Source organism: Manacus vitellinus, unplaced genomic scaffold (genome assembly GCF_001715985.3).
Source record: "Manacus vitellinus isolate BGI_N305 unplaced genomic scaffold, ASM171598v3 scaffold_1_pilon, whole genome shotgun sequence".
In the NCBI taxonomy this organism is placed as follows: Eukaryota; Metazoa; Chordata; class Aves; order Passeriformes; family Pipridae; genus Manacus; species Manacus vitellinus.
The window spans coordinates 50,751,469-50,777,140 of NW_021939396.1; the positions used below are offsets into that span (position 1 = coordinate 50,751,469).

General features: G+C 37.5%; 1 protein-coding gene across 6 annotated transcripts in view; it reads left to right on the forward strand.

The window, feature by feature from the left end:
- PTPRM (protein tyrosine phosphatase receptor type M) overlaps positions 1–25,672 on the forward strand; it is a 351,616-nt gene that overhangs the window by 262,180 nt on the left and 63,764 nt on the right. For all 6 annotated transcript variants that reach the window (XM_029959314.1, XM_029959310.1, XM_029959312.1 and 3 more), the window contains one exon: positions 34–221. In XM_029959314.1, the coding sequence (XP_029815174.1) occupies positions 34–221 (188 nt within the window). The remainder of the gene's footprint in view (positions 1–33; positions 222–25,672) is intronic.

Consider the following 25,672-nt stretch of genomic DNA (forward strand, 5'->3'; position numbering starts at 1 on the left):
GAGCCAGTACATTGTGAGATACTCTTTTTCTAGATGAAACCCATACAATGGTCAGTGACACAAGCAGCCTGGTCCAATCCCATACCTACAAGAAGAGAGATCCAGTGGATGTGCCCTACCAGACCGGACAGCTCCATCCAGCCATCCGTGTGGCTGACTTGCTACAGCACATCACCCAGATGAAGTGTGCAGAAGGCTACGGATTTAAAGAGGAGTATGAAGTAAGTGTCAGATCTAATGAACTGATTTTTTTTGTCTTCTGCACTGTTGGCTATGTCTGTCTGCTACCTGTACCACAGAACAGGAAAAATAATTGCTCAACCAAGTGAACCAGCTTCTTGTGTGAGGGAACATACTGAATGTAAAGGATCACCTCTACAATGAGCAAATTTTCTGGTTGTAGCCAGCCAGGATGAGGAGTGAGACGTAACGACCTTCCTTGGAAATCTCTGTTTAATTCTAATTTCATGAAACTGCGTATTCAAAAAAACAGGTCCAGTAGCGTTGTCCGAGAACTTCTCATATTTTCCTTTTACTACTGAAGAATGAAGCTTTTTTTCAACATTCTGTATAGCAGATTGTCTAATTGCAGTTACCCTGTAACAATATATTAGCTTAGAAATCAAGTTCGACAAGCAGTATTTCTTGGGATAACAGTATTCATCATGGAGAGGAAGTGCAAAAATCTTTAGAGAGTCCCATAGGGCTATAAAATTTGTTTTGTGGTGTTTGAACCATTTTGGACTAGCTGGAGGCTCTCTCTAATCCTCATTATTTTTCATATGAATTTATAGTCTGGTTTTTTTCCTTTTTTTTTTTAATTCAAGTTCTGTTTCTTCATTTCATGCTAGATTAACCTATTCCGCCCTGTCATCATCATTGTTTTAAATGTCATGACCACTACATCCTAGCAAATACTATAGGAATTCAGCATACTGCACTGTGGATCCTGACTTCCTTGTGAGATGAGTCACTTTGCGAAGTGAAAAAAGCAAAAAACTAACAAAACTTGTTCTGGTGCCAAAAATTAAGGGTAATATTATGCCTGATTTCAAAAATTCAGCCTTGCTAAAGAGTTTCAAGAATGCATCATTCCTCATCCAGATCATATATTTGAATGAGCAGAGACTTATCAACTTGCATTTCTTGCCTAATGTGAGGGAGGATTTGAGACCCTTTAAAAATCTGCTTAGGTCAAATATTTTAATTGGTAGGGGATAACAATAAATGTCTTTTGCCCACTTTTCTCTGCCTTTTAGCTCAGCTTTTAAGTAGTTTATTCTAGTGAATCTATAGCGAATGATTCTCACATACAGAAACACTAATATGGGTTGATAAGATGTCTACAGCAAGTAATTCCTTGCAGATTACAATGCAGTGGATTTGGACCCACAAAACAAAGTAGCACAAATATATTACTTCACAGGGGAAAGGTACATAAGATTGATTGTCAGGTTTGGACTATAAATTGTCAAAATTGTCAAAGAATGTATAAGAATTTTTGAGATAATTCTGATTGATCAGGTAGGAAGATGCATAAGAACTTGTGGGGTCTGATCTGTAGGCAGACTTGAAGCTGTCACCTTTGAAATACTCTGTTGACTTCTAATACTTGATGTGGACTATGACCCAAGATGGTGTGATTAGAATTAAAAAAACACTTGTTCCCTGCTGTGTGCTCCACAAAGCAAACACTGATCACCAGCAGTTCACTCCCCTGTTTCTGGGAGCAGGCTACACCTGACAAAGCCTGTGTCAGCCTCTGTATGTGTTAGTTTCTATTTGTCCAGCTGAGGAACCTGTCCAAATTACACTGCATGTCCTACCCCAGTATACAGCCCTAAGTTTCTTTTCCATGGAAACTAGAATGTAAGAAATCAGAGAGTATAAATGGGTGATACTGTGATGTGACTCTGACATAGCCAGCAAGAAGGAGAATGATGCAGATTCACTTTTAATTCTGTCTTCTCAAAGTATAAACCAGTTAAAAAAAAAAAATCTCGTTTTTTTTATGTGATGGAAAGAGAGGGGGGACGACAAACAGCAAAAGTCATTTAAATTACTTCCATCCTGTTGGGCAAGAGACAATTTCTCTTTGGGCATACATGGGTATGCACTGCTCTAGAGGTTCAAAGGTAGGAACTAATATATTCACATTGCAGGTCCTTCAAAACGACTAACACAATTACTTGTACATTGCTGAGTTTTTACAAATGTGCATACTGCTTGCATTTTACAAGAGATGGCTTTTTTTTAACTTCACGCTTTGTCATGCCAACTTCATGATATAAGAATTGCTTAAATACGTAATTGTTTAAACTGGTATTTGTAGAATTAGATTTCCAAAACTCATGCTTCAGGCCACTTCCAAAGTCACTGAAGACATTTTTTCCCCTAAAACATAGATAACAATTCATTCCCAGAAGGAGCTAATCACTTGTCAACTTTCATTTGTGTAGCTGACTTAAACAAGTTTCTTCCTGTGAGGTTTTTTATGCCACTGTTATTTAAAAATGATAGAATTGAAAATTCTTGTCTTTGGAAAAGACTTGCTCATCAGCCAAAACCTTTTATACCAGCATTAAGCCTAGAGGAAAACTACAATTAATTTACAAAAAAAAAATGAAGACTGTAAAATGGAATTTATAGTGCAACCAATAACATAGCTTTTTAACTACAGCGGATCAAATGATGCTGCTGAGAAACAATTTCCAGGAAAATCACTTAATTCTGAGCCTACCAAGGTGATGAATGGCATCCCATTACAAACAGTAGGTGTAGTCGTGACTAATTACCAGTAGATGCAAGACATTAGGGTGCAGTTTGTTATTAGTGGCAGGGAAGGGGAACTTGAAATAGTGCAACTGCATCTGAAAAAGTCCTCTTTATATATGGAAATTTTTATAATCAGAATAAACTATAAGTAGCCATATCTTTGAGGGGGTTTTTCCCATTGAAATAGTACTGTACTGCTGGTTTTCCTCCATATGCAATGAACAACTGCCCAATATATTCTAGCACTGCTAAGATTGCAAATCTCTTTGTTTACACTGCTGTCAGACTGATTCTGTCCTCTTTACAAATTTGAACTGGACAACAAAAGAATTTTTTGCTTATATATTATCAGGAGGATAAATGTCCAAATGAAAAGGAAGAAATAGTTTGACAGGGGATTTGTTTTGAATGAAGTCTCATAGATGGTTTTTGCTCTAACAAGACAACAGGATTATATAGTCTCACCAGGGAGAGAGTTTGATTCAGGAGGAATTCACCCAGGATTCACTCTGAAAATACATCTGTTGAACTCAAGAGAAAGTAAAGTAGCACATTACCCATTAGGAACACTTCAGAGGACTGCAAGGATATAGAGCACTTACTGTCATGCATAGTTTTAAGTACTTTAAAATAAAACCTAATAATTAGGGCCACTATTCTCAATAATTAGGCTATAGTTCACCCTCTAAGCACACGTATGTAGTTTTTAAGTCCTATTGGTGTCATGTACAAGTTTTTGGTGTAAAATAACTGGCACAAAAGATAAAGGTTGAAAAATCATCTTTAAGCAGCGGCAGGCTGGTACTTAATGCTCAATTCTGCAGTAGGATTTACTTGGGATACTGAGTGTCTGTTGCTCCCAGTGCATGGGGGTTTGAAGGAACATCCTGCTTTGCAGGATTGTGCCCTTTTGTTCTCCTTCTGGGAGGAGCAGAGATGCTTTTGCTCATCACTGAAAAGACTTTGGTTGAGTATCAGCAGGAAAACATTGCGCAGACTGACCCTGTTTCTGCGATGGCATGTGCGAAGTCTTTTGTTCCCTCAAGCAGGATCAAGCCCCGCCTCTTGGCTGGAGTGGTGCAGCATCCCATCTTGTGCCTACTCTGCCTGTAGAACCAGAGCAAATGCAGACGTGTCCTTAGCAGCACACCAGAAACAAGTTCACTGCCTGCTTCTCTTGAGTTTCTCAGGTGTCGAAAAAATGTGGATGCATTTCTGTAAGTTGTGGACTCAAATGCAGGCCTTCATTTGCAGCCTAGTGGAATGTGAATGATTGGGATTGCACAGAAATTCTTGAACTTGGGGAAATTTCCACACAACTAGTCTGCAGTGGATCTTTAAAATCCTTTCTATCTCCTGCCAGAGCCATAAGAAAGGAGAGATTTCAGCTCAGTTCCAGCAGTTTTAGACTTACAGGATAATGTTGACCTGATTTCCCGTGCACCCCTACTCTAATTGTGGGTTATTTAAGCTGTTCCCCAATACTACAACATGGGAAAGCTTTTACTGACCATGAAGAAGGCTTATTGCTCATCTTTTTTCTGCATTAAAGAAAGAAAATACATAGAAAAGAAGAGAAAAATGATCTTCACAATCTGTCACTTCTTCTTCCTTACACTTTTCACCTTTTGGTTTTAGACTCCCATGTTATCACAGTGCTTTACACTGTATTCTTTCTCAAGAACGTGTGTCTGTCAAAAGGCCAGAAATCCGTAGAATCCAATCTCCTTCCTAAACACATGGACTATGCTACTAGAGGCCAGCATAGCTTGGCATAGCTAGGGCAGAAACAGAGAAATTCAACAAAATCTTATAATTTCAGATATGTTTTATTTTTAACCCTATTTTTGGATGAACTTAAATCAGTGCCTCCTCAGTGTAAATTGGTTCTTTGCCAAATTAAAGCTAGTTGACATAAGACAGTTTCAAATCGATTTCAGAGTGTCCACACAGGAGCTCGGACTGGTTTAACAGAATTGATTTTAAACCACACCTTTAATTAAACCAGTGCAACTTTGTGTAGATAGAGCCTTGCAAAATCAATTTCACATTATGTTCCATGACAGGGAGTTCTGAGCTTCCATTATCTCAAAACAAGAGGTTTCTTTGAAAATCAAGGATTTGCAAAGGGTATCCTGCTCAGATCAGCCTCACTTACTGTCACTAACAGGACTGGGTCAATATCAGGGTTTAATAAAAAGGTTTCTCCATGTGGCTTTATCTTTAGGGCCTTCCCTCCACTGTCTCTCTTGTCTTCCTTCTCCTTCTGTGAAACACATCCTTTCTCAAGTTTTCTGGCAGTTAACTGTTTCAGTCAGGAAATTATATTACACATATCATTAAACAAGTAGTGTTTCTAATACAGTAAAGTTATATGCAGTCAAGATAAAACTGCACTCATTTTGTCCCTTTTGTGCTGTATGGTCTCCATTTTGATGTCTTGCACCAACGTAATTGTATTAATGTCATAATCATCGCAGTTAAATAGATTAATACAGGCTCAGAGTGCCTCTCAAGGTCAGGAACATGAAATGTATTATCTAATGTGTGTTAAAGAATTCGTTTCAGTTTAGGACTTCTTAGCACCTATTATAGATTTGTAGAACTATTTAAAAATAGTTTATCTGGCCATGGTCATTGTTCAGTTTTACTTTGGGGGATTGTGGTCAAAGGTGATCATAAAAAATGGATAATTCAAAGAGTATTTGGAGGTGAGTGTTGAGAATAAGTGGAGGTATGAAAGAAATTCTGTCTTCACAGCAGTATATTCATTGAAATGGAGCTTCAGAAGTTATGGTAATGTAGATATGCTAAGGTGGATGTGTAATAGTCAAAAGAAACCAAGTTTTTCACCGGCCAGTGGAACATCTGGGGTGAATACAAAATGGTTTTAAGAAGCAAAATAGGGCAAAAAAACCTCTCTAAAATCAGGAGAAATACAGATCCTTGTTTTGGGGAACAGAAAGTACTGCAGGCAAGCCAGAGATTTTTTATGGAGGAAGTTTGCCCCATAGGTGCTTACTTAAGGTTTTGTTTTCTCCGGACCACTGTTAGATTGATGTCTGACTTAGGAAAGAAGTATGATATAATTTCCATTTTCTGCTGTCATGCAAAACCATAGCAGACTAGAATCCTGTCACTCAAACCCAGTCTCCAGTCGCATCTTTTCTTTCTTTTTGGTTTCAACTGGAACACAAATTTGCTGCCACATGACACTTCTGAGCCCTGTGCTTCAGGGGCCGTGTTTTGAAATCTTGAAAATAGTAGAAAAAATAGGTATTTTTTTATGTTATGTTAATATAGCTACTGATAGGACCCAGCTGGTGCTGTTTTTTCCTGCATATTCCTCATGACTGCAACTAACCTTCCTCGCTTCCAACCTGTACATTTTTATCACACCTTTTTCTCTGATTTTGATATTCTGCAACACCAGCTGAGACAGTCAATACCACAATCAATGCAGGTTATTTCCTATCCCACAAGACACAAATTACACAGAAAACAGAAAGACTCTGAAACATTGGGTGGGAATGGGGTCATTAGTCCACAGTTGTAAGTACAGGAAGGACAGCATCTGTGTCCTCAAGAACCAAGAGCAGGTAATGGTTTCTCTATTGTCATAAAAGCTATGTGGAAAATTGTTAGAAATATTCAACTATAGAGATCATCACTATTATTATTTCTTAAGTTTCATCTGTTTAGATGGGGCTCAGAACAAGTTTCATCTGTTTAGATGGAGCTGGGAACCCAAATGCCCAGTTGAATCGTCAATCTTTAATACTGGAAAGTTGCACTGATTTGATTTATAGTCATATGTTACTTTGTCAGTATTCTCTGAATGGAGGGTAACTCCAACTGATGGGGATATGAAGGTCTTTTATGTGAGGTAGATATTCCTCCGTTATCAAAGGAGGACATATCCAGTTTCTTCAGATTGCTCTGGGATCTACAACAGCCTTCCAGCAATCCCAGGTAATTTTTTCCTGCTTGGGATTATCCCAGACTCTTGGACACTGGAAGACTTGGCATTGAGGAGATCATATCTAGGGAGGTTGAAAGAAATAGTAAAAATGAGCAACTGCCATATCCACAAAGCATGTTTTGGTTTGGACATCCTGAGGTACTCCAGATCAATACCAGGTTGTTGAAATAAAGTAATCCCAAACCTGAAACTACATTTACTAGTAAACAACCGATGTTAGTGACACAGCTTCCCAGTGCATGCAATATCCATTTAATTCTTTAATAAGTCTCAGAGAAGAATGGGTGACTTCCCATTGTTGATCAGCAAGAATCAGTTGTCCACAATTTTAACTGTATGACAGTTAATGGGAATTTATTTGGGACTTTTTTTGGTTCAGAGGAGGGACACTTAGTTTGTTGAATGGCTGTTGGTGTGTCAGCAAGTTTTATGCAATTCTAAACCTATCCTTAATAGCCCTGAATTTCTCTTCTTAACAGATTTCCAATGTATGAGAAGTGCTGTCACAGTGCTTAATATCATTCACATGACACTGCCTTGTGCCACAGTGTGGTTAGCTGCCTAGTGGTCAAGGTGTCCCAGGATTTTCTAAATCACACTGTTTCCCTTTCCCAGTCTTCCTAAATGCACTCTCCAACAATTTAAATAGAAGTGCATGTATATGCAGAAACAACTCTCTAATTTGTTTTGTTTAAGCAGGTTTAATTAGAATTTATTCTTATCACAGGAAATAGATTTAGACAGGTCATGGCTTCATTAGAAAGGCTTTATGCTTTTATCTGTTTGAATAGTAAAATTGCAGAAGTGTATAGGACTAGAACGCTTCCAGTATCCTTAGGATTATTCTCAGTGGGGTATAGGCAGCTGTTTGCTCATACTGTGATTCAGCTATTTTTGGTAGTGATCAGTCTATGATTTACTTGGGTACGAACTTGTTTTCTTCTTCTCAGTAGCCTAAACAATCTGAACTGTCTATGGATCTTAGGCAGCAAGGATGCCTAAAAAGAACAAGGATGACTAATTCAGCCCAATGTTTTTCTTCATATAAGTCTACCAGTCTCAGTCTTGGATGTGAAGTTTAAACTGTGTCCTGAGGAAAGCCTGGTAGCTTTTAAGTGTGTTTTTCATGACCATTGTATCCCTCTAAGCAGTTAAAATAGACTCTGGTGGTGTCGATCCACTCAGGACAATGTTGGCCCACTCAAAAGTCATGAGATATAGATTCTTAAGCTAATCAATTGAATGGATAAACCAAGTGCAGGTTGTTTTTATGTAGAAACTCTGTCAGCTATTTCAGTCATTCTCTGCATCTACTGAGTCTGGTAGTCCTGGTGCATGCAGTGGCAAACATACTAATGAGTACAAAATATATCAGGAATAAAAAATGTGCTGTCATTTCTCATCGTCCTGAAGATGCCCTGGGAGTCTTTTCCATGTACAGATATTTAGCAGACATTCGTTTCATATTTCAGTATAGCTGGATTGAAAACCTAAAAGTAATTTAAAGCATAATAAGCACCTCTTGATTATTCCTGATCCTTAACAAGTGCGTCTGCTTAAGCATTTAAAATGGAATCATTTTAACTGTTGCATGCAGTTCTGTGGATATTCCTCTGGCCCTTAATTATCCCATGGTAATAAAGTTTCAATTTACTTTAGGAAGTTGTTTCCCCTCTTGGGTCCAGCCACCACAGCAAGCTTTCAAAACTTATTTTAATCTTGCTCCCCTTTTTCCTGACCTATGACTCGATCATTAGTATCTTTATTCTCTAAAGACATTGTAAAATCTTTCTCAATTTATTCTGGAAAGATTTGTGGGCATGTGCAATGTAAAATTGGAGCAATAAAAGACATAGCTTCCAAGTTTCAGTGGTTGTTCTCAACTTGGTACTAAGCAGATCTTTGGAAATTCTGTATCCACATCTGATAAGTGCAAGTAATTAACACAGGGGTTATATAATTTTAATGAGAAGAATTAACCTTTTCCATCTTGCTGCTTCCTCATGTTTGGATGTACACAGCAGTATATTCTTATTCTTTCAATAATCAACATGGACACATCGCTATTTTAGCATGTGGAATCTGTTGCACCATTATTCTCCAGCTTTTCTTGTGTTCATCCCCTTTGGCAGCCACAGGTTGAGAAACAGTCAAACTGTACTGAGCAGACTTCTCAGAGTATAAATTGACTCTGGTTGTCTGTTAGTCAAGTCACTTCTTCTGACCGATCTTGCTACTATGTTTTTGCTAGTATGAAATCTGTGCTCTCTCTGTACCTATTGAAATTAGGGTTTAGTTTCATATTTAGCCAATCTATGCATCATTATGGGCTATTGGAAAACCACAGCGGGAAACTAAATGGGGCCACTGAACTTCATTTTGGTCATAATGTGAGTTTCCAGAGGGAAATCTGCAAGAATGGCTTTAATGCTCACGGCAGTAGGGTAATAGGTTAAACATTCTAAATGCTAGTGACAGGTATGATTTGAAAGAAAGAAGTTTTTGAAACATTGCAGGCTATATGCTGCATATTTGCACCAGCCTGACTTATTAATTATTCAAATAAGACATTGAATATTTGATCAGAATCTGTAATCCCTTCTTCAGTTAACGTATTATTTACTTTTAAAAACTGCTGATGTACTGTACTTTTCCCATTGCACCTGAAAAAATGAATTGGTCCAATTTATGTGCACAGAATAATATATTGTGCTTTAATGTTCAAGATATTATTCATTACTTTCTACTCATATAAGCCTCCTTACCTTCTTCATATTTTATTAGTGCCCTTTAAAAAGACATAAAAAATCAGTCATGTAGTTATTCCATTTTAAATTATGCAAATGATGCTAAATGCAATTATAATCTATTATTAATTATATATGCACCCTATGTGTTTTCTATAGGTTGCATTTATTCACTACAAATAATTAGGCATTTTAATTCAATGCTGGTCTTGTGACCAGAGCATTATTCCTAGCGGTTTGTAAAGTGAGAGGAACCCTTTTCAAATCAAATTAGCATAATTTAGCTATTGGGTTTACATTTAGCATCAGTTTATCTACAGAATACATAAAATACACAATATTTACTATAATGTATTTGTTTTAAATAAGTTAAAGTAATAAATTTTAAATATTATAAATTTTTCAGGAACTGAAAATTTGTATTCTCATGTAGCCTGTGGCTCAGTGTACCTTTTAAGAAGTTTTCTAACTGGAATACAAGATTTCAAGACGACTTCTTACATGTTTTCTGTAGTACTTTAGTAATTGTCCTGTCAGTGGAACAGATGATCATCATTTTCTAGCAGGAATGATTTCTTTTTGTTACAACATTCTGATTTGATGGGCCCAAAAGAGTCTGTGGGAAGTGTTAAGTTCACTGAAAATCTGCCAGGTCATCACTGGGATGACAAGAGGGCTGGCAAGCTTCTATTCTCTCTTGCTGGTTTCCTGCCATTGCCTCTGCCTCAGTGTGATATCTGCTCCCCAGATACCCTTCACACAGGATCTCAGTCATGCCACTGCCTGCTCTATTGTGAGGCCGTGATGTCTTCTAACTGCTTGGCTTTGTATCTGTCCTATTAATTAGCAGTTAAGTTGCCCTGAGTCCTCAGCAAGTCATCTAAGAGGTGTAGAGGACATATCCTGCCAAGCAGCCATGAGAAAATGCAGGCATCTTGCTCAGGCAAAGACTAGCAGGATAACTATGGGGAGAAAATTGGCCTCCAGGCCAAAGCTGATGGGAAGTCTGGACAACCCACGGAAACAAAGCAACAAAGGAGGTGAGAAGAAGGAAAAGCAGGCTGGCTTTTCGGACTTGTGAAATACTGTTAGTGAGTGTCAGGATTTCAGAAATTACATGATGGCAGCATCAACCATGTAAAATTATTGGAGTTACTGCAGCTCAGTTCAAGACTGATGAAAAGTCATAATATTGACAACTTCTTCACAAGACAGAAACAACAGACTGGAGTCACTCAACGTAAATCCACACACAAGAGCTGAAAGGTTTAGGTTTACAACACAATTTGGAGGCCAAGGCAGGGAAGACCTTAAGCATGTTTTTAAGTCAAGTCGGTTTTAAAGGGATTTAAGGGATTGTTTTGAAGCTGCTTTTAATATACGTTCTTTCTTATTTTACATTTTACCATTCACATAAATGGAAGCAGCACCAGGGACATAAGACACATGATAGTTTAGACATTTTCATGTAATGGTGATGAAGCTTGAATATCTGTACACAAAAATGATGAGGTTTCTTCCCCTTAACATCTTAAAAATAATCATGACTGACAGTGCTCTGCTTTGGTCTGTTGAAAAAATAAGTGGCATATGTTTCTCTAAAGTTAAAATCAGCTGAGCTTAGTTATTACTCATTTAGCTTTAAGGTGCTTGCCTGTTCAATAATAACTATTCTTAATATATAACAGAAAAGAAGCTCTTATATCTACAAGAGATGTCTGAGTCTCTAAGAGACAGGCTGTCTCTGCTCCTACACCACACACCAAAGGGAATAAAAAGAAGTGAGGACCTTCCCTGATGCACAGGCTTGGGCTGTTCAGAAGCAGATATAGCTGTGGCTGCCTTCAGCTAACAAAGGGAGCCTGCAGTAAAGGGGCAATAAGCTCTTTTTAGTGAAATTGTAGATTTTTGTCTCTGTGCTATGCATACAGCGACAACAGTCTCTTCTGAATAGAATGTCTCCTGCAGCTTGCTCTGGGGTGGTGGAGGCTCCCATGCAGTGCAGTATTGGTTCCTGAAGTAAGCATAAAGTTTTAGTTTGTTATTAGTCTGGGAGAAAACAACAGGAGTTCTTTGCCTTTGATGCTTAAATACTTGGCTGTATCACAGAGCTTAGAGTTTTAATGTGAGATGGTATTATAATTCACATTGTTAACAGTAAATACCTTCACATGAGCAATCTCTGTGCTTTTCCTTACAAGAAGAATGGACAAACAACAAACTTCCAGTATGACATAACGAATGTTAGAAAGATAGGTCAGATCCTGTGTCCTCTGCTCATGAAAGAACAGTAAAAGCAGCCACCTCCAACCCCATACGAATAGGTAGGAAAGCACAGAGGAAACTTAAATAGATGGAGAAAAGCTTGTAGTGTAAAGCTCTTTCTAGATTTTTCACATCCTTCCGAGATCCTCTGAACCTAAGCGTGACTGTCGAGACACATACTTTTTAATCTTCAGATAGACTGTGTGCAACAGTTCTTCAGCCTTTTGTGATCCCTGTATTGCTCTTCCATGTACTGTCAACCATTAGTCATTGCCAGAACACTTTATTGTATTCTTAGCTTGAAGAGTATTTCAGAACATTGTCCACTGCATTAGGCTGAGCTTTTGTTCACTTAGCCTTAATTTTTATCTTTGGCTGTTTCTATTTGTTGGTGGTGTCTCTGGTCAAGTTGGACAAAAAAACTACAGTAAAACTGCATTTTCAGTTTGTAGTCTTGCTCATTCACCCATTCATACTTCAGCTCCAGGTTTTATGCTCTGCGTAATGCTGCTGTACACAGCTTCTCTAAGGTTGGCATAAACTTTACAGAAACTCTGTAAAGATTATATAAGGAAATCCTTAAAGTGACACAGCTGATACCTTTTATCAGCTCCAGTACCAAGTCTCTGCCTGCTTTCCAGGGTAATGAAATATCACTCATTCCTGGCTGCTGTAATATCCCACTAGGAAATTCTGAGCTGTGCCAGAGATCAGTGTTACTTCTGCCACGCTAACAGCAATTATTTATTATTCCTTATATTACAGGGAATCGGGAGCACCCAGCAAAGCTATTAAGCAGCAGGTTTGACGTGAACAAAAGGAAATATTTTTCACACAGCACATAATTACATCGTGGAACTCATTGCCTCAAGATGCTGTGAAACCAGAATTATAAATGGGTTAAAAAATGGGCTAGACAAATTCATTATTAAACACAATGACTGTGTGCAGTCTCTGGCTGAGGAAGACGTTGCTCAGGAAAACCACTGATTGCTAGAAGCTAAAAGGGTATGCTGGGGAAAGATTCACTCTCTGTTTGCTCTGTTCTTCATACTTTTTTGTCAACATCTACTACTAGTTCTGGTGTAGAAAAACTGATCGGTTGTATGGACCTCTGTTTTGACCCAGTATGGCTGTTAACACACATATAGAGGAAGAAAATAAATCAATGCTCCTGTATATACAAAGCAAACAATGTGATGTGAAATGGTAATTCTTTTTTTTCCCCCATACTGGTAGTCAGTTTTATAGAACTAACATCAGTTTATAAAGAACAAAAATTATTCTTTAGGTCAGCTAGCATTCTCAGTGGTTTTTAGTTCTTTTACTTTAGTTGCTGTTTTCTTGGCCCACTGTCTTGCTTGTTGGACTATAGGACTGCTGTGGACTGGGGCTGCAGGTTAATGATGCTCTAAAGGGAAAGAGAAAAAAAGAAATCCGGTTGCAAAATATTTTTATTCAAAGTGCGTGTAGTTGTTATGCTAAAACCTAATCCTTTAGCTTTTATTCTGAGTAGTGCTTTATTCTACAAAGAACCTTGTTTCCATTAATTAGACCCTTTCAAGAGAGTTGTATTATTTACAGTACATTGAGGTAGTGGAATTAAACTCCTAGTGTGAGCAGTAAACCACTTCTTGTGTTTTGGGGAGCAAAAGGGATACAGTTGTATGAATTTTGAAATTAAGCAGGTTAAGCTTCCAAACCACACCAAAGCATTTGTTTTGGTTTTGCACTGAGAAAAACATTTCAAATCTAAACAAATTTGGTGTCTTGATGCTTTTCTGGTATTTTTGTACACACTTCAGTTTTACCAGTGACTTTTTAATTGTCTCTTCTTTTACAACATCACCAGCTTGAATTTTGCATTTTGATAGTTACATTGTGAATCAAGTCTATAGAACCAACAGTACATAACAAACATACAAAAATGTTTGAATCCAAGAAAAACCACATAAATTGCTCATGGTTTTTATGTGTTTAATTGTAGATCTGGTTTCAGATTGACATATTTTCCCTCCATTTGTCAGTTTTTTGCATAGCATTTTTGTTTATTTTACTGATATTTACTAAGCATATGTGTGTCTGGCACACAAAGAAAGCTAAAAAAACCATGCTATCTGCAGCATGTAGGGCTTCTCTGAAGTTTAACTGTTTTGTGGATTGCTTTTTATTTCTTGTTACTGGGATTATGTGTTTGTGATTTTTTGGTGGCATTTTTTAAAAACACTGTAATCATGCCATCAGTCAATATTTGATCTTTGCTGAGATAGAAGGACAGCCTAGTAAGGAAGCAAATGTCTTTCCTTTTGACATAACTTTTAGCTAAAGTGCACAACAGTGGAATTGCCTTGAATATCTTATAGGGGATCTGATTGAATCTTTTTAAAATATTCCTTTTCTAAGGCCACTGCCACCTCCTTCTTCTGAGCATAGCAAGCAGTACAGTGGATGGGGGTCCTCCTTCCCAACACCAGGGAAAGTGAGGGGCAGGAGGTGGACTACATTCCTGCTTTACTTCTTTCAGCTATAAGTAATCTCCTTTTTCCTCCAGAGAAACAGCAGAGAAGATGTCCTGACTGTGGAGGTCAGGGTGTGGAAACAGCTGTGGAAAGGAGTTATACTAGGGTAGTGATTCTGTGCTTCTGGGATTGAGGGAGGAACAGGCCGTGTTTTTGTGTGTCCTCTTTCCCCTGATTTGCTGTTTAGCAAGTGCCAGAGTCCCTGGAAACCTGACTAGTCTGTAAGTGATTTTTTTGGTGTAATGAAATATTTGCATAGTGCTACCCATATGACTGTTTTAGTGTGGAAGAGCACTGTGTTGTAGCGCTCAAGCTTAGTAGTGCAATAATATAAAAAAAATGAAAAAAGTTGCTCCCCTCTCTATTTTCATGCAGAAAAAGGAAAAAAAAATACACTACAGAAAGTACTATTTTGGTGTTGCTAATACACACCACATTTTAAAAACCTCCGTGCACATGAAATGCATGTGCATAAAGCAGTGAAGTACTCCATTCACCATGCAGTTCTGCCCACACCTGGAAAAGTTTCATCATCTTCTAATGAAAAACAGAAAAATTACCTGGGTTTATGCTAGAATTCAGGTTTTTCCTGGTATCATAACAAGTATTTGTATTTTAACTGATAGGACAAGTTTAGTTGCCAGCAGTTATGACTACAATGAAGTTATAGAGAACGGTAACTTTCAAATTCAGCTACCTAATATGAAAAAAGCAAACCATACTTTTTTGGGATGTTGTCTCAGATACACTTTTAAATATATTTTTATGGAACTAAAATTCAACTTACAGAGGCTGACTTAGGGCAAGGTAAGAAACCAGAGTGGGACATGGGACCACCACGTTATGTTGACAGATTTGCACTAAATCCAGGTACTTTACAGACAGTAAAAGGGTCCTCATGCAAACTAAATTGTTATTAGCAATGGATATTTCTTGGACATTTGTGGACATTTTGCATGGATGCTCTCTACAACTACCTGAAAGGAGGTTGTGGCAAGGTGGGGGCTGATCTCTTCTCCCAGATAACAAGTAACAGGACAAGAGGAAACAGCCTTAAGTTGTGCCAGGGGAGGTTTAGGTTGGGTATCAGGAAAAATTTCTTCACCAAAAGGGTTGTTGAGCATTGGAGCGAGCTGCCCAGGGAAGAGGTGAAGTTGCCAGGTATTTAAAAGGGTAGTCATGACACTTAGGGACACAGTTTAGTGGTGGACTCGGCAGTGCTGGGTTAATGGTTGGACTCAATGATCTTAAGGGTCTTTCCCAACCTAAATGATTCTGTGGTTGGTGAGAGTGCGCTCTGCCCTATCATCCAGGTCACTAAGGAATTTCTTGAACACTCCAGCTGACCTCCCTAACACTCCAGCTGTTTACTCCTTAATATATGTCCCCCCTTGTACTCCTGCTCTGGTCCCTACTGAGCTGACATCTCCAAGTCTCGTAGCAGTAAGCCTCCCCTTGTTATTTAAGTGGGTGTTTCTCAAAGTTAGAACTTCCACCAAATGTCAGGACTGGAACATTTCATTGTCAAGTCACTCTTGTCCATCTAGCTCACTCTTCATCATTTTATCTTGTTCCATTTGCAGCATTTGGCACATAGAGTTTAAAAATACTTTTAATAAGAAACATAATAAATATGGACTTTATTGGATTATTTTAAACAACTAGTAATTGGCTTAATGAGAGACAGATGCCTGGAATCTTTGTATTGTCTTGTAAGGGAAATATTTATATAGTGATTCAAATTTTTAAAAGTTTTGTTTTATAGAGAGATGCAGAGAATAAAGGCATCTGCTGCTATTCAACAGAGCTTTTACAGTGTTGGCTTGCCTCAATTAATCTAGCTTCAGTGCAGTGTTCTAATGAAAGGAATAAAAATGTAGAGCTGCAATGTATATAAATCTTGAAATGTCCACAGAGAGCTGATAAATTGCTGTATTTTGCTCAGTTAATCCAAAAGAGAAAATGAAGAAGCAGATTGCAAAAACCAGAATTATACATTAAGTCGTTAAACCTCAGTCTTCATTACTGAAGAATTGTTTTGATACTCAGCACAATCAGAATCTGAACAAAGGAGTATCTAGGTGACATGTTCACAAGGATGCTGTACACCAGGAAAAAATCCACAGAATAATGTCATGGGTGTGATCTAAGTGCAGTACTATGATTACTCCTTTTCTGTTCTTAAAGCTGTGAGTATAAACAGTATTTTACACCATTTTTTCCTTTGTAACTAACCTTTTATTTGTTAAGTTTCTTATTTCATAGTCCACTTGTGTTAACGTAGACTTCATAACTTTTAAGTTAGCTCCCTTACTCATAAACAACTCACCTTCGTGTCCTCACCATGTTGTCCTTTAGAATAAAGACTAATCTGTCAAACAATAGCACTTTTCTTTCCTTTTTTTACCAGAGTCTGTTCTCTGTGAGTATTACATTTGGGTCATTGTTTTACTAAACTGTACTGTTACTTGTACACAGTGATTGTAAAACACCACGAAATTAGAGTAGAAGAGACATCTGTGTTGCAGTTCTGCCCAGTAGGTAACTGATGACACTCAAATTCCCATTTCCGTCACTATGGATGGAGATGGTTTTTTTTCTTTTAGTTAGTCCAATACTTACTTCACTTGCAGCATATATTCTCTGAGTGTAGCTGTGTGAGTGATATAAAAAGGAAGAGACATTTTCACTTCGATATCCAGAGATCTCCATTGTATTGCACAAGGTCAGTACAAGTTCAGAAGATTTCTCAAGGCTCTTTGAAGATTTCGTTCTCAGGCATCAGGAATATACTAGCTGATTACAGGGAAAGGGAGCTGGACAGTCTGAATGTCCATTGATAAGCTCCTGTACATGCCGTAGTGAAGCTGTCACTTGTGTATTGTATTTTTCTGTTGGGAAAATCTTAGTACTACATATCTGATGTTAGATTAATGATGCAGAAGTGGTCTTCAAATGGCAGCATTTAGGGACAGAAACTCCTTTTGCCTGTCCCTCATTATTAGCTTCCACAGAGTACTTCGTCTACACATGACCCATTAGCTGAGCCTAGGTCATTTGAGGAGCCTTGATTCCATACATTATATACTCAAATAAACTGTCTGGTTTTAAGCTTGGTTGATAAACTGCTGCAGGGATGCCTCTCTGAATGAGAAAGTGCTGTATATACATTTCAAACATCAAAATAAGGCAATTCAGATTGGTAAGCTGCTGCTCTTTGCTAGTGTGCCTAAGCAGACACTCTGTTCTAACAAGTAGTCTTGGAGCTGTATTGAATTGCTGCTGGCTGTCAGTATACAGTGAGCAAACTAAAAATAATTAGGTTAACAATTGACAGCAATACTTGTCATAATTGTCAATCCCATTACTACCTCTACTGTTTTTATGCTGATTATCTTTCTTTGCTCTTAAATACTCAGTATTGTTCTTTCAATGGTTTTTCAGAGAGATGGGAAATCATCTAGGACCAACACCAATTTTTTTTTAAAGTTTTTACCCACCCACTCCTTCCCAGTAAGTGTGCAGTTGTCCAAAGGGAAGATTATTGACAGGAAGCAATTATAGAGTGAGAGCCTGCAGAGGGGTGTCTGGGAAAAGGAAACATAACTTTAAAAACTGGAGCCAGGAGTTTTGAATAGTGGAGTAGCAGGAGCTCCTGTTGCTGTGGAAGTACTCAGTGGCTCTACTGTCATACATTACTGCTCTCCCCCAAGCAGAACAGTGTAGCAAATAATAGGCTCAGGGACTGGATACTAGCCAGGAAAAGTGATAAGTAGACATGCAGCTTTAGATAGGAGATCATTTTCTTTAGAACAAGGAAAATACTGGGCTAAAAGTCAAACCCAGAGGAATGACTAATTGACTTCATATATGCTAGCAAATAGTGTTATTTGCAAACAAGCAAAGCAGACATTGAGGCACCAAAGTTTCTTGTGAAGATCAAAAAATGTAATGAACCAGCACAATGAAGTGCTGTCCTTTTTTTGAAAGGGCACTGGAAGTAGACCCTTATCTATTTTAGCATACCCTACTATGAGAAATAAAAATACTTTTTTTTAATAATAGACGTATCGTGAAGTTGTAAGATATCCAAGTTCCAAGACCTGAACTTGGGTATCAGGGTCTCTTTCGGCGGGATAAGGGAAATGAGAAAATTCTTAAAAATTAAATCTTTTAGGGCCATTTTGTACACAAGGTTTGTTTTCTCTTTGGGCTAAGAACAAAGGAAGATCCATCACTTTTGACAGGGAATGTCTTGCAGCCAAATGGGATAAAGGGAAAGCCCCTTTTCAGAGAGAAGAAACCTTTTTAGGTAAAAAGGAATACATTAGAACTTATCTGAAAAGGGTGGGATTTTGGAAAACTATAAAATGTATAAGTTGTACACCCACAGGGTCTTTCTCCCCAAAAAACTCGGTGAGAGAAGGACCTGGCGCGCCAAATAAATTCTTTGTTCCTTTGTTCCCTGAATTATGCTGTCTTTCTAAATTTAAAAGAGGGATATTTTCCACACTACTTCTCTTACTTCCTTTGAAAAGTACTCTGTTATACACACTGGGAAAAACAACAGTGTGCAAAATATTTGTGTTCCATCTGTGCACGCTAGTGTACTCTGGCTTTTATCTTGTAGTTGAATGTGATGTCAGTGTCGCCCTGTAGCAGAATTAAAATCTTATTATGTGAGCTTTGTTTCTTTATCTTCTATTCAAATTATATTAACTAGAGCAGCCTAGATACACTCATGAAAACCCTTGAGGCTCACTTAGTGAGCCAAATCTGAGGGGTGTTTTATCACTTCTGAAAGGTTAGATCAGCTGTGTGTACATTACAACTTGGATGAAGATAGGGGAGGGGTTTGTTCACTTTTCAAATTCAACATTTGTTTGCTTTTGTTTCGTTTTTCCACATGCCATTTTTTGTTGCTTCAGGGAATTTTATTACATTCAAGGTTTTTCCAAATTGTGTGGTTCTAAATCACAAACAACTTGTCTTTACGGGGGATTTGAAGATCGTATCAGGTTTTCTGTGCTTGGGTGAGCTGATAATTTAGAGTCAGGCAGTTCTTGTGAATTCTGAGCTCAGAGCACTGTCTCAATTACAGTGATGTATTCAAATTAAATCAGATCAAAATATTACTGGATTAGTTAGAAATGTGTCAGAAGTCACCTTTCTTATCAGTGTATGTGTCCACCAGTTTAATGCTGATCACCTTTCATTAGAAATAATCTTCAGTAAGCAGAAGTGCACAGCTGTTAAATAAATAGTACCTCTTCAAATAATATAGTTGCTGAAAGAATAATGTCACAGGTTTACAATGTCAATCAAGTCATGGAAAGTAAGTATTTTGCCATGGAAAGTAAGTATTTCCCACTTACTTCAGAAGGAGTTTCTTGGAAGCCTTAAGCCTTGTTTTGTGCATTTTGTAACATATGCAGGCAATGAGTGAAGCAGCACTCATCAATCACTGTGTAAAACATGAGTGAACAGAGAAAATTGTAATGACTACAGCACAAAGCTTACCACTTCAGCTAAATACAGATTATTTCTTAGAATGACTAAATTTTTTTGTATTTTCTACTTCTCTTCCCTCTCTCTCTCTCGCTCTCTCAATTTTTCGTTTTAATTTCCTCTTCCTTCCTTTTGTTTTCTTTTTTCGTTATATTTTAAACCAATTGCAAACTCTTCTCTTTACTGTATAAAGAACAAATCTGTAGTTCTTGCCTACTTCTTTCATAGCACATTGTATTTTTATGCTTTGCTTTAATAACATTTCATTACTCTTTGAAACCATTCTCTGGGGCAAGCTTTTATTATTTGTAAAGTAAATCAAATATCAAAGTGCTAATCTTTAGGAGGAAAAATGGGCTAGACTCAGGAAAAAATATTTAAATCTTCTGTTAGTTTTTTGAATTAAAACTTAAAGTGCACAAAAAGATTCCAAATAATATTCTCAAAGCTCTAAGGTACCTAAAAACAGTTTTTAGAATCCATCTGCCTGCTAACATTCTGAGTGCAACAGAGAAAATCTAGGGGTGATATACTTCTGAGTTTTAAGTAGTATTGTGGAAGGAATGCTTTGCTTGGCAGAAAGGGACTGAAAAAAGAATTTCTTGAATAAAAATTGGAAACAAAAAACAAGAGGAGACAACTCCATGGTTTTCCAAATTCTGATAGAGTAGCAATGCACAAGCATACAGATATCCTTATGTAGATGTAACTCCAAACAGAGGGAAAGGAGATGAGAAACTGTGTTGCAGCCAAGGAGGAAAGAAGAGGAAACTGCTACTAGGGTAAAACAGGGATGTTATTTCCTTTCTTCTGCAATGCTTACTCAACAGGAAGACTCAAGGAGTCTTAGCAAACAGTGCAGATCCCTGATGCAAATAATCAAAGCCTGTGGCACCCTTAACAGCAACATTGCAGCTTGCTCAGTCTGGAAGTTCCAGGGGCCTGTCCTTGTGGTTACTTGTAAAACAACTGCAACAAAAAAGCAGCACAAGTTGCACTGTGACATTGGAAAAAGGAGTCATTTACACTGATAATTTGGCAGCCAAGAGCTACTTTGGATAACACATCCTCTAATACAGGAAAGTGAGGCAAGTTTTCAAAGGTGGGGGCAAAAGGGGCACATTATCACCATAATCATGATCAATAATAACAGTAACATTAGTAGTAGTAGTGGTAGTAGTAGTAGTAGTAAACTAGTAAATGATTGAAATGGTACCTTGGCTACCAGCATTAGCTCACAGCTGGTGTCTCTGGTGTCACACAATATCTTAAGATACCTCTCCCCTTTGGCCTCATTCAAACCATGTCATAGTGATCAGACTGAATATTTTCCTTCCATCTGAGTCATTTGAGGTATTTACATGTTAGCCTTTCAAAGATGGTATAAAAAAACCAATCTAGAATTTATCTTACCTACACATTCAAAGCACTGTATGTAACTTTGAGTCCTCCCCCTTTTGTGTAAATCATGGAATCACAGAATGGTTTGGGCTGGAAGAGACCTTAAAGATAATCTAGTCCCATCCCTCCTGCCATGGACAGGGAGACCTTTCACTAGTTACTCAGAGCCCCATCCAACCTGGCCTTGAACACTTCAAGGGTTGAGGCATCCACAACTTCTCTGTTCCAGTGCAACACCATCCTTGTAGTGAAAAATACCTGCATCTTGGTAAGTAGGAATTCCCATTAAGAAATAAATGACTGCACCACTCGTGTGTACAACTGACGTGTAATTAGAGCCTTTGGAACAACACAGGGAGATGACAGAGTTACTGAATAATGAAGCAGATAATTTTGTTCACAAAAGGATGGATAGTGCCTCTGTGGTGATCAATGTCTTCCTGTAGTTCCCCAAAAGAGGTTTCCTATCAAAGCACAGAACTAGTTGGTATTCAGAGTAGCCTGTATTCATTCACTTCATGTTTACAGACGTTACGGTCACAAGTGTTGCTCAAGTTCACTCTCTTCTTGAAAATATACAAGATATGATAGTTGTGAACAAAACTTTTAATTACGTGCTGTGTGGAAAAGAAAACATGGGAAAAGAATGGGGAGATAAGAAAATCCCACAGGCTGTACATGAAAAGTATTTGTTAAATCCTCCAAAAGCAGAACATTTATTTTCATAAGAGGAAATAAGCACTGCTTGAGACCAACTTTATTTCCTTTTACCCAGAAGTTAAAAATAATATGTCCTGCATATTAGTTACAGTGCAAGTGTGTCTATTGTACCCAGAGGGTCCTTTCTATAAAAAAGGATCATAAAATCCTATCAACATAGTATATTTTTCTGCTGGAGATAAATCAGGAAGATTAATGAGGTTAAGTTATTGCCATCTAGTATGCCAGGGAATAAGTTTCTAAATTAGAATTTTAATTGTATGTTCTATTGCAGTCCTCTTACTAATTCACATTTCACCATATTTCTAAAAATCTTTCCTTTTACAAGAGTCTTAAAGAATTTTAAAGGAATGAAAGTAACAGAGTTTTTAAAACTTATGTGGGCAAAATGGAAATAGCTCTGAAAGCCTATCAAAACTAGGTTATCTATCAAATTTTTAGACCACCCTGCAGAATCTATAAAGATTTCTATTCCTGCTTTGAATCTTACAGGTGTTATCTTCAATGTTGGATGACAAGATAAGCAGTTACATCAACAGATCTCATAAATAGGTTGGATTAAAAATATGTAGAAAGTAACTTTTTATCAGTTGTTACAGAAGTGCACCATGGCACTCTTTTTTGCAGTATTGTCAAGGTTTAAGACCAAATGACAATTGGTTATTGGAGACTAAATGTACTAAGCTACCAAAATATTTCAATCACTGATATATGCAATTTTACAAATTGCACAACTTTCCTATTCCACAGGAGAGAGGACACATTCCAGGAAAGAAGTCATGTGGGTCTGTGGGGTGGTTCCAGCCATGCTATGTGGTCTCCTACAGTGTCTCTCAGAGGGCCTCATCCTCTGGGTCCTGTCCCCAAGCAACCCTACGGATTCTCAGATACAATGCTCAGTAGGAAAAAAATACCTAATTCTTGGTTTTGTTCAAATGCACTTGGCACCTAAAAACTAGCCTTCACCATGGCTGGTACTCACGACCTGCTATTCCCAAAGGTGTACAAACCTTCACAACTTTCACAGTGACTAAAGTCACTTTTCACTGAAGTTACTTCTCTATTCTTGTAACTGAGCTACCGTCTTGTCCTGTGGCGTTAAATGAATTTCCCCTATATTTGCTAATGCTATTGTCAACTAGATCTAATTCATGCTGACTGCTGCAAGTATCTATATCATTCATAGCACCACACTGAAGCACTTTGATCATTTTAGTATGTTTTCCTTATGCAGCTATAGGTTGACTAGACTGGCCAGCTATCCAGGGAGTGCCAAATCCTGGGACTTTAAAAATACAAATGTATTAGCAAATACACTAATTGAAAGCACTGCTTCTTCTCATGTGTAATGCAGACTAACCTAAATGCACCTGAGAAGGAAAATACTCTGCTTCCTACCTCTGGCTATGCAAGCCTTTATAAGTGGAGGTTTCTGGGGTTTTTTACATCAGTTCAAGGAGGCACAACCACATAAATGAGCATCAGTAACAATATTAGAGAGATGCTGTATGTCAGACTATAACTGTGTGTGTGCTTTAAGACTGATCTGCATCTTTTACCTTACACACAGAAAACTTTATGTAAACTACCAGCCTAATTTTACCAGAAAATTCTGAACAGCAAAGGGTAGTTTTAGCAGTAACATGAATATATTCTATTGCAACAGTCTTTATTGTTGGGGGTTTTTTCCTTCTGTGTTCAGACCTAGGCTACAGTAACACACTGGTAAGTGCTTTATAACTGCTGAAGGCAGTTAACATTGATTAGATAGATTTTCACATTGGCTCTTGCAACAGACAGTTTTCAAGGGTAGGCATAGTAAAATGTTTTTTTTAAATCCCATTATTTGAAAACTGGAAATAATTCTCAGTGATTGAAGCTGACAGGGAAGGAAAAGCTGATAGTGAATATATTCTCTAGTGGCATGCTGTCATCCACAAATGCTTTCAGTGACCAAAGCAATGACTGAAGTATGAGGAGCTGCTTGCATACAGTGGGTTGCCATCAGTGAAATCATTTACCACTGCTCACAAACACTTGGGGTGATCTATTACTTACAGGTAATGCATTTTCAATGATAAAATCTTCCCTCAAAGTGACTAGAAGATTAAAAATGTTGCTTCATAGCTTGGACCTCCCTGCAGATTTCTTTTAACGTAACTATCAATGACTCTTCTTAATTCCTTAATAATCTAAATACTCAGTTATCAACAAACTGAACGTGATTATTTCAATTTTCTGTTAAAAAAAACCAAAACGGTTAATGTTGCTAAGTCACAAGAACAGCTTCACGTATCAGATATTTAGCAGATTCTGAATACTGAAAAACCAATGAACTGACAGGTTTACTGTACTCATAAATCTTGTGCTGTTCATTAAATGAGCCTGAAGATCCTTGTCCTCCAAACATTTTTGAACTTGCTTAAAATGCAATGCATATTTACTAGGGTTTGTAAATACAAAGAAGAGTCTTATGTGGCCCTAGGATATTAACTTAGACTGTAATGGATGCATTTTTTCCCATCTGTAATCTCTACATATAAAATGGACATAACATTAGTGAAAGGTGGTATATCTAGGTAAAACTAACAGTGAATCTTCACTATCTAATTCAGGGCATTTTATGCATCTAATTTAGCTGCAATTCAAATGATGACAGTAGAAATATAAGTTTCTTCTGTAGCTAATTGAGTTTAGACAGGGACCTCCATTAGGATCACTGTTTGTTGTCTGGTCTGGCCTAAATTAGACACTCTCCATAACTCTCTGCCTAAAAACAAATCCAGAGGTATTTATAATTGAATAGGTCAAATTGATAATTTTGCCAAAATATATTTTAATCTGGTTATCTAGAAATAGCAATGGAAAATGAATGTTATCAGTGGAGAAACTCAGAGTCAGTAGAGAAAAACAGATATCCTAAAGAGTCATACATTTAAAAACAAATCCACAGATCAAACTTAAGACTGTTACACAGTGCAATATGCATTTTTTTGTACCTATGAATAATATTCTTGCTTATTAAGTAGGCAGAGCAAGATTTATGATGCCCTTAACTTCTCATTTCTTTGCTTGTAAGAGCTTGCATTTTGTAAATGACATTGTAGGAGTCTGCACTGTTGTCACCTAGCAACTATGAAGTATTTTTTGAAAAAGTTGCTGCTTGGCTTTTAATTAACAATAAAAATAGTAATTTCACTGAAGAGTTTACATTTTTAGATCTTAAAGCGCTCACAAAGATGTATTATTTTTATTATCCTTACTTGGAAGCATGAAAATCTAGGATAGACAGTGTGTTGCCAAAAATGACAATCAACAGAGTTATAAGTTGTATTCTGAAGATCTTACCCTATTCTCCACATTCCAGCCTCTTCAAATTGTAGTTTTATATAGGTCCCTTCCAATATTTTTTGCCTTATGACTTTTAAATGAGGAAAGGGAATAATTTTAAAAATCTGTATTTGCGATTATTATGTCCCTCTTCATTTGAGATATGGCAGTTATTTTCTAGTCTGAGGGTCACAGTGAATTAGCCCTTGTCAAATATTTAATTTCTAATGGAAAACCACCGCAGTATTGAGTTAAAGCATGCAAAAATATCACATTCATCCTAAGATGGTCCAGCTGCTGCATCACTGACCAGTTTTCATGTTGCATATAAAGCAGTTCTCTGTAATTCATTTTTCTTCAGAAAGTGTTTTATTCTGATCATTGAAATGTTTTCTACTAACAGAATGACAGTTGACACTGTGTAC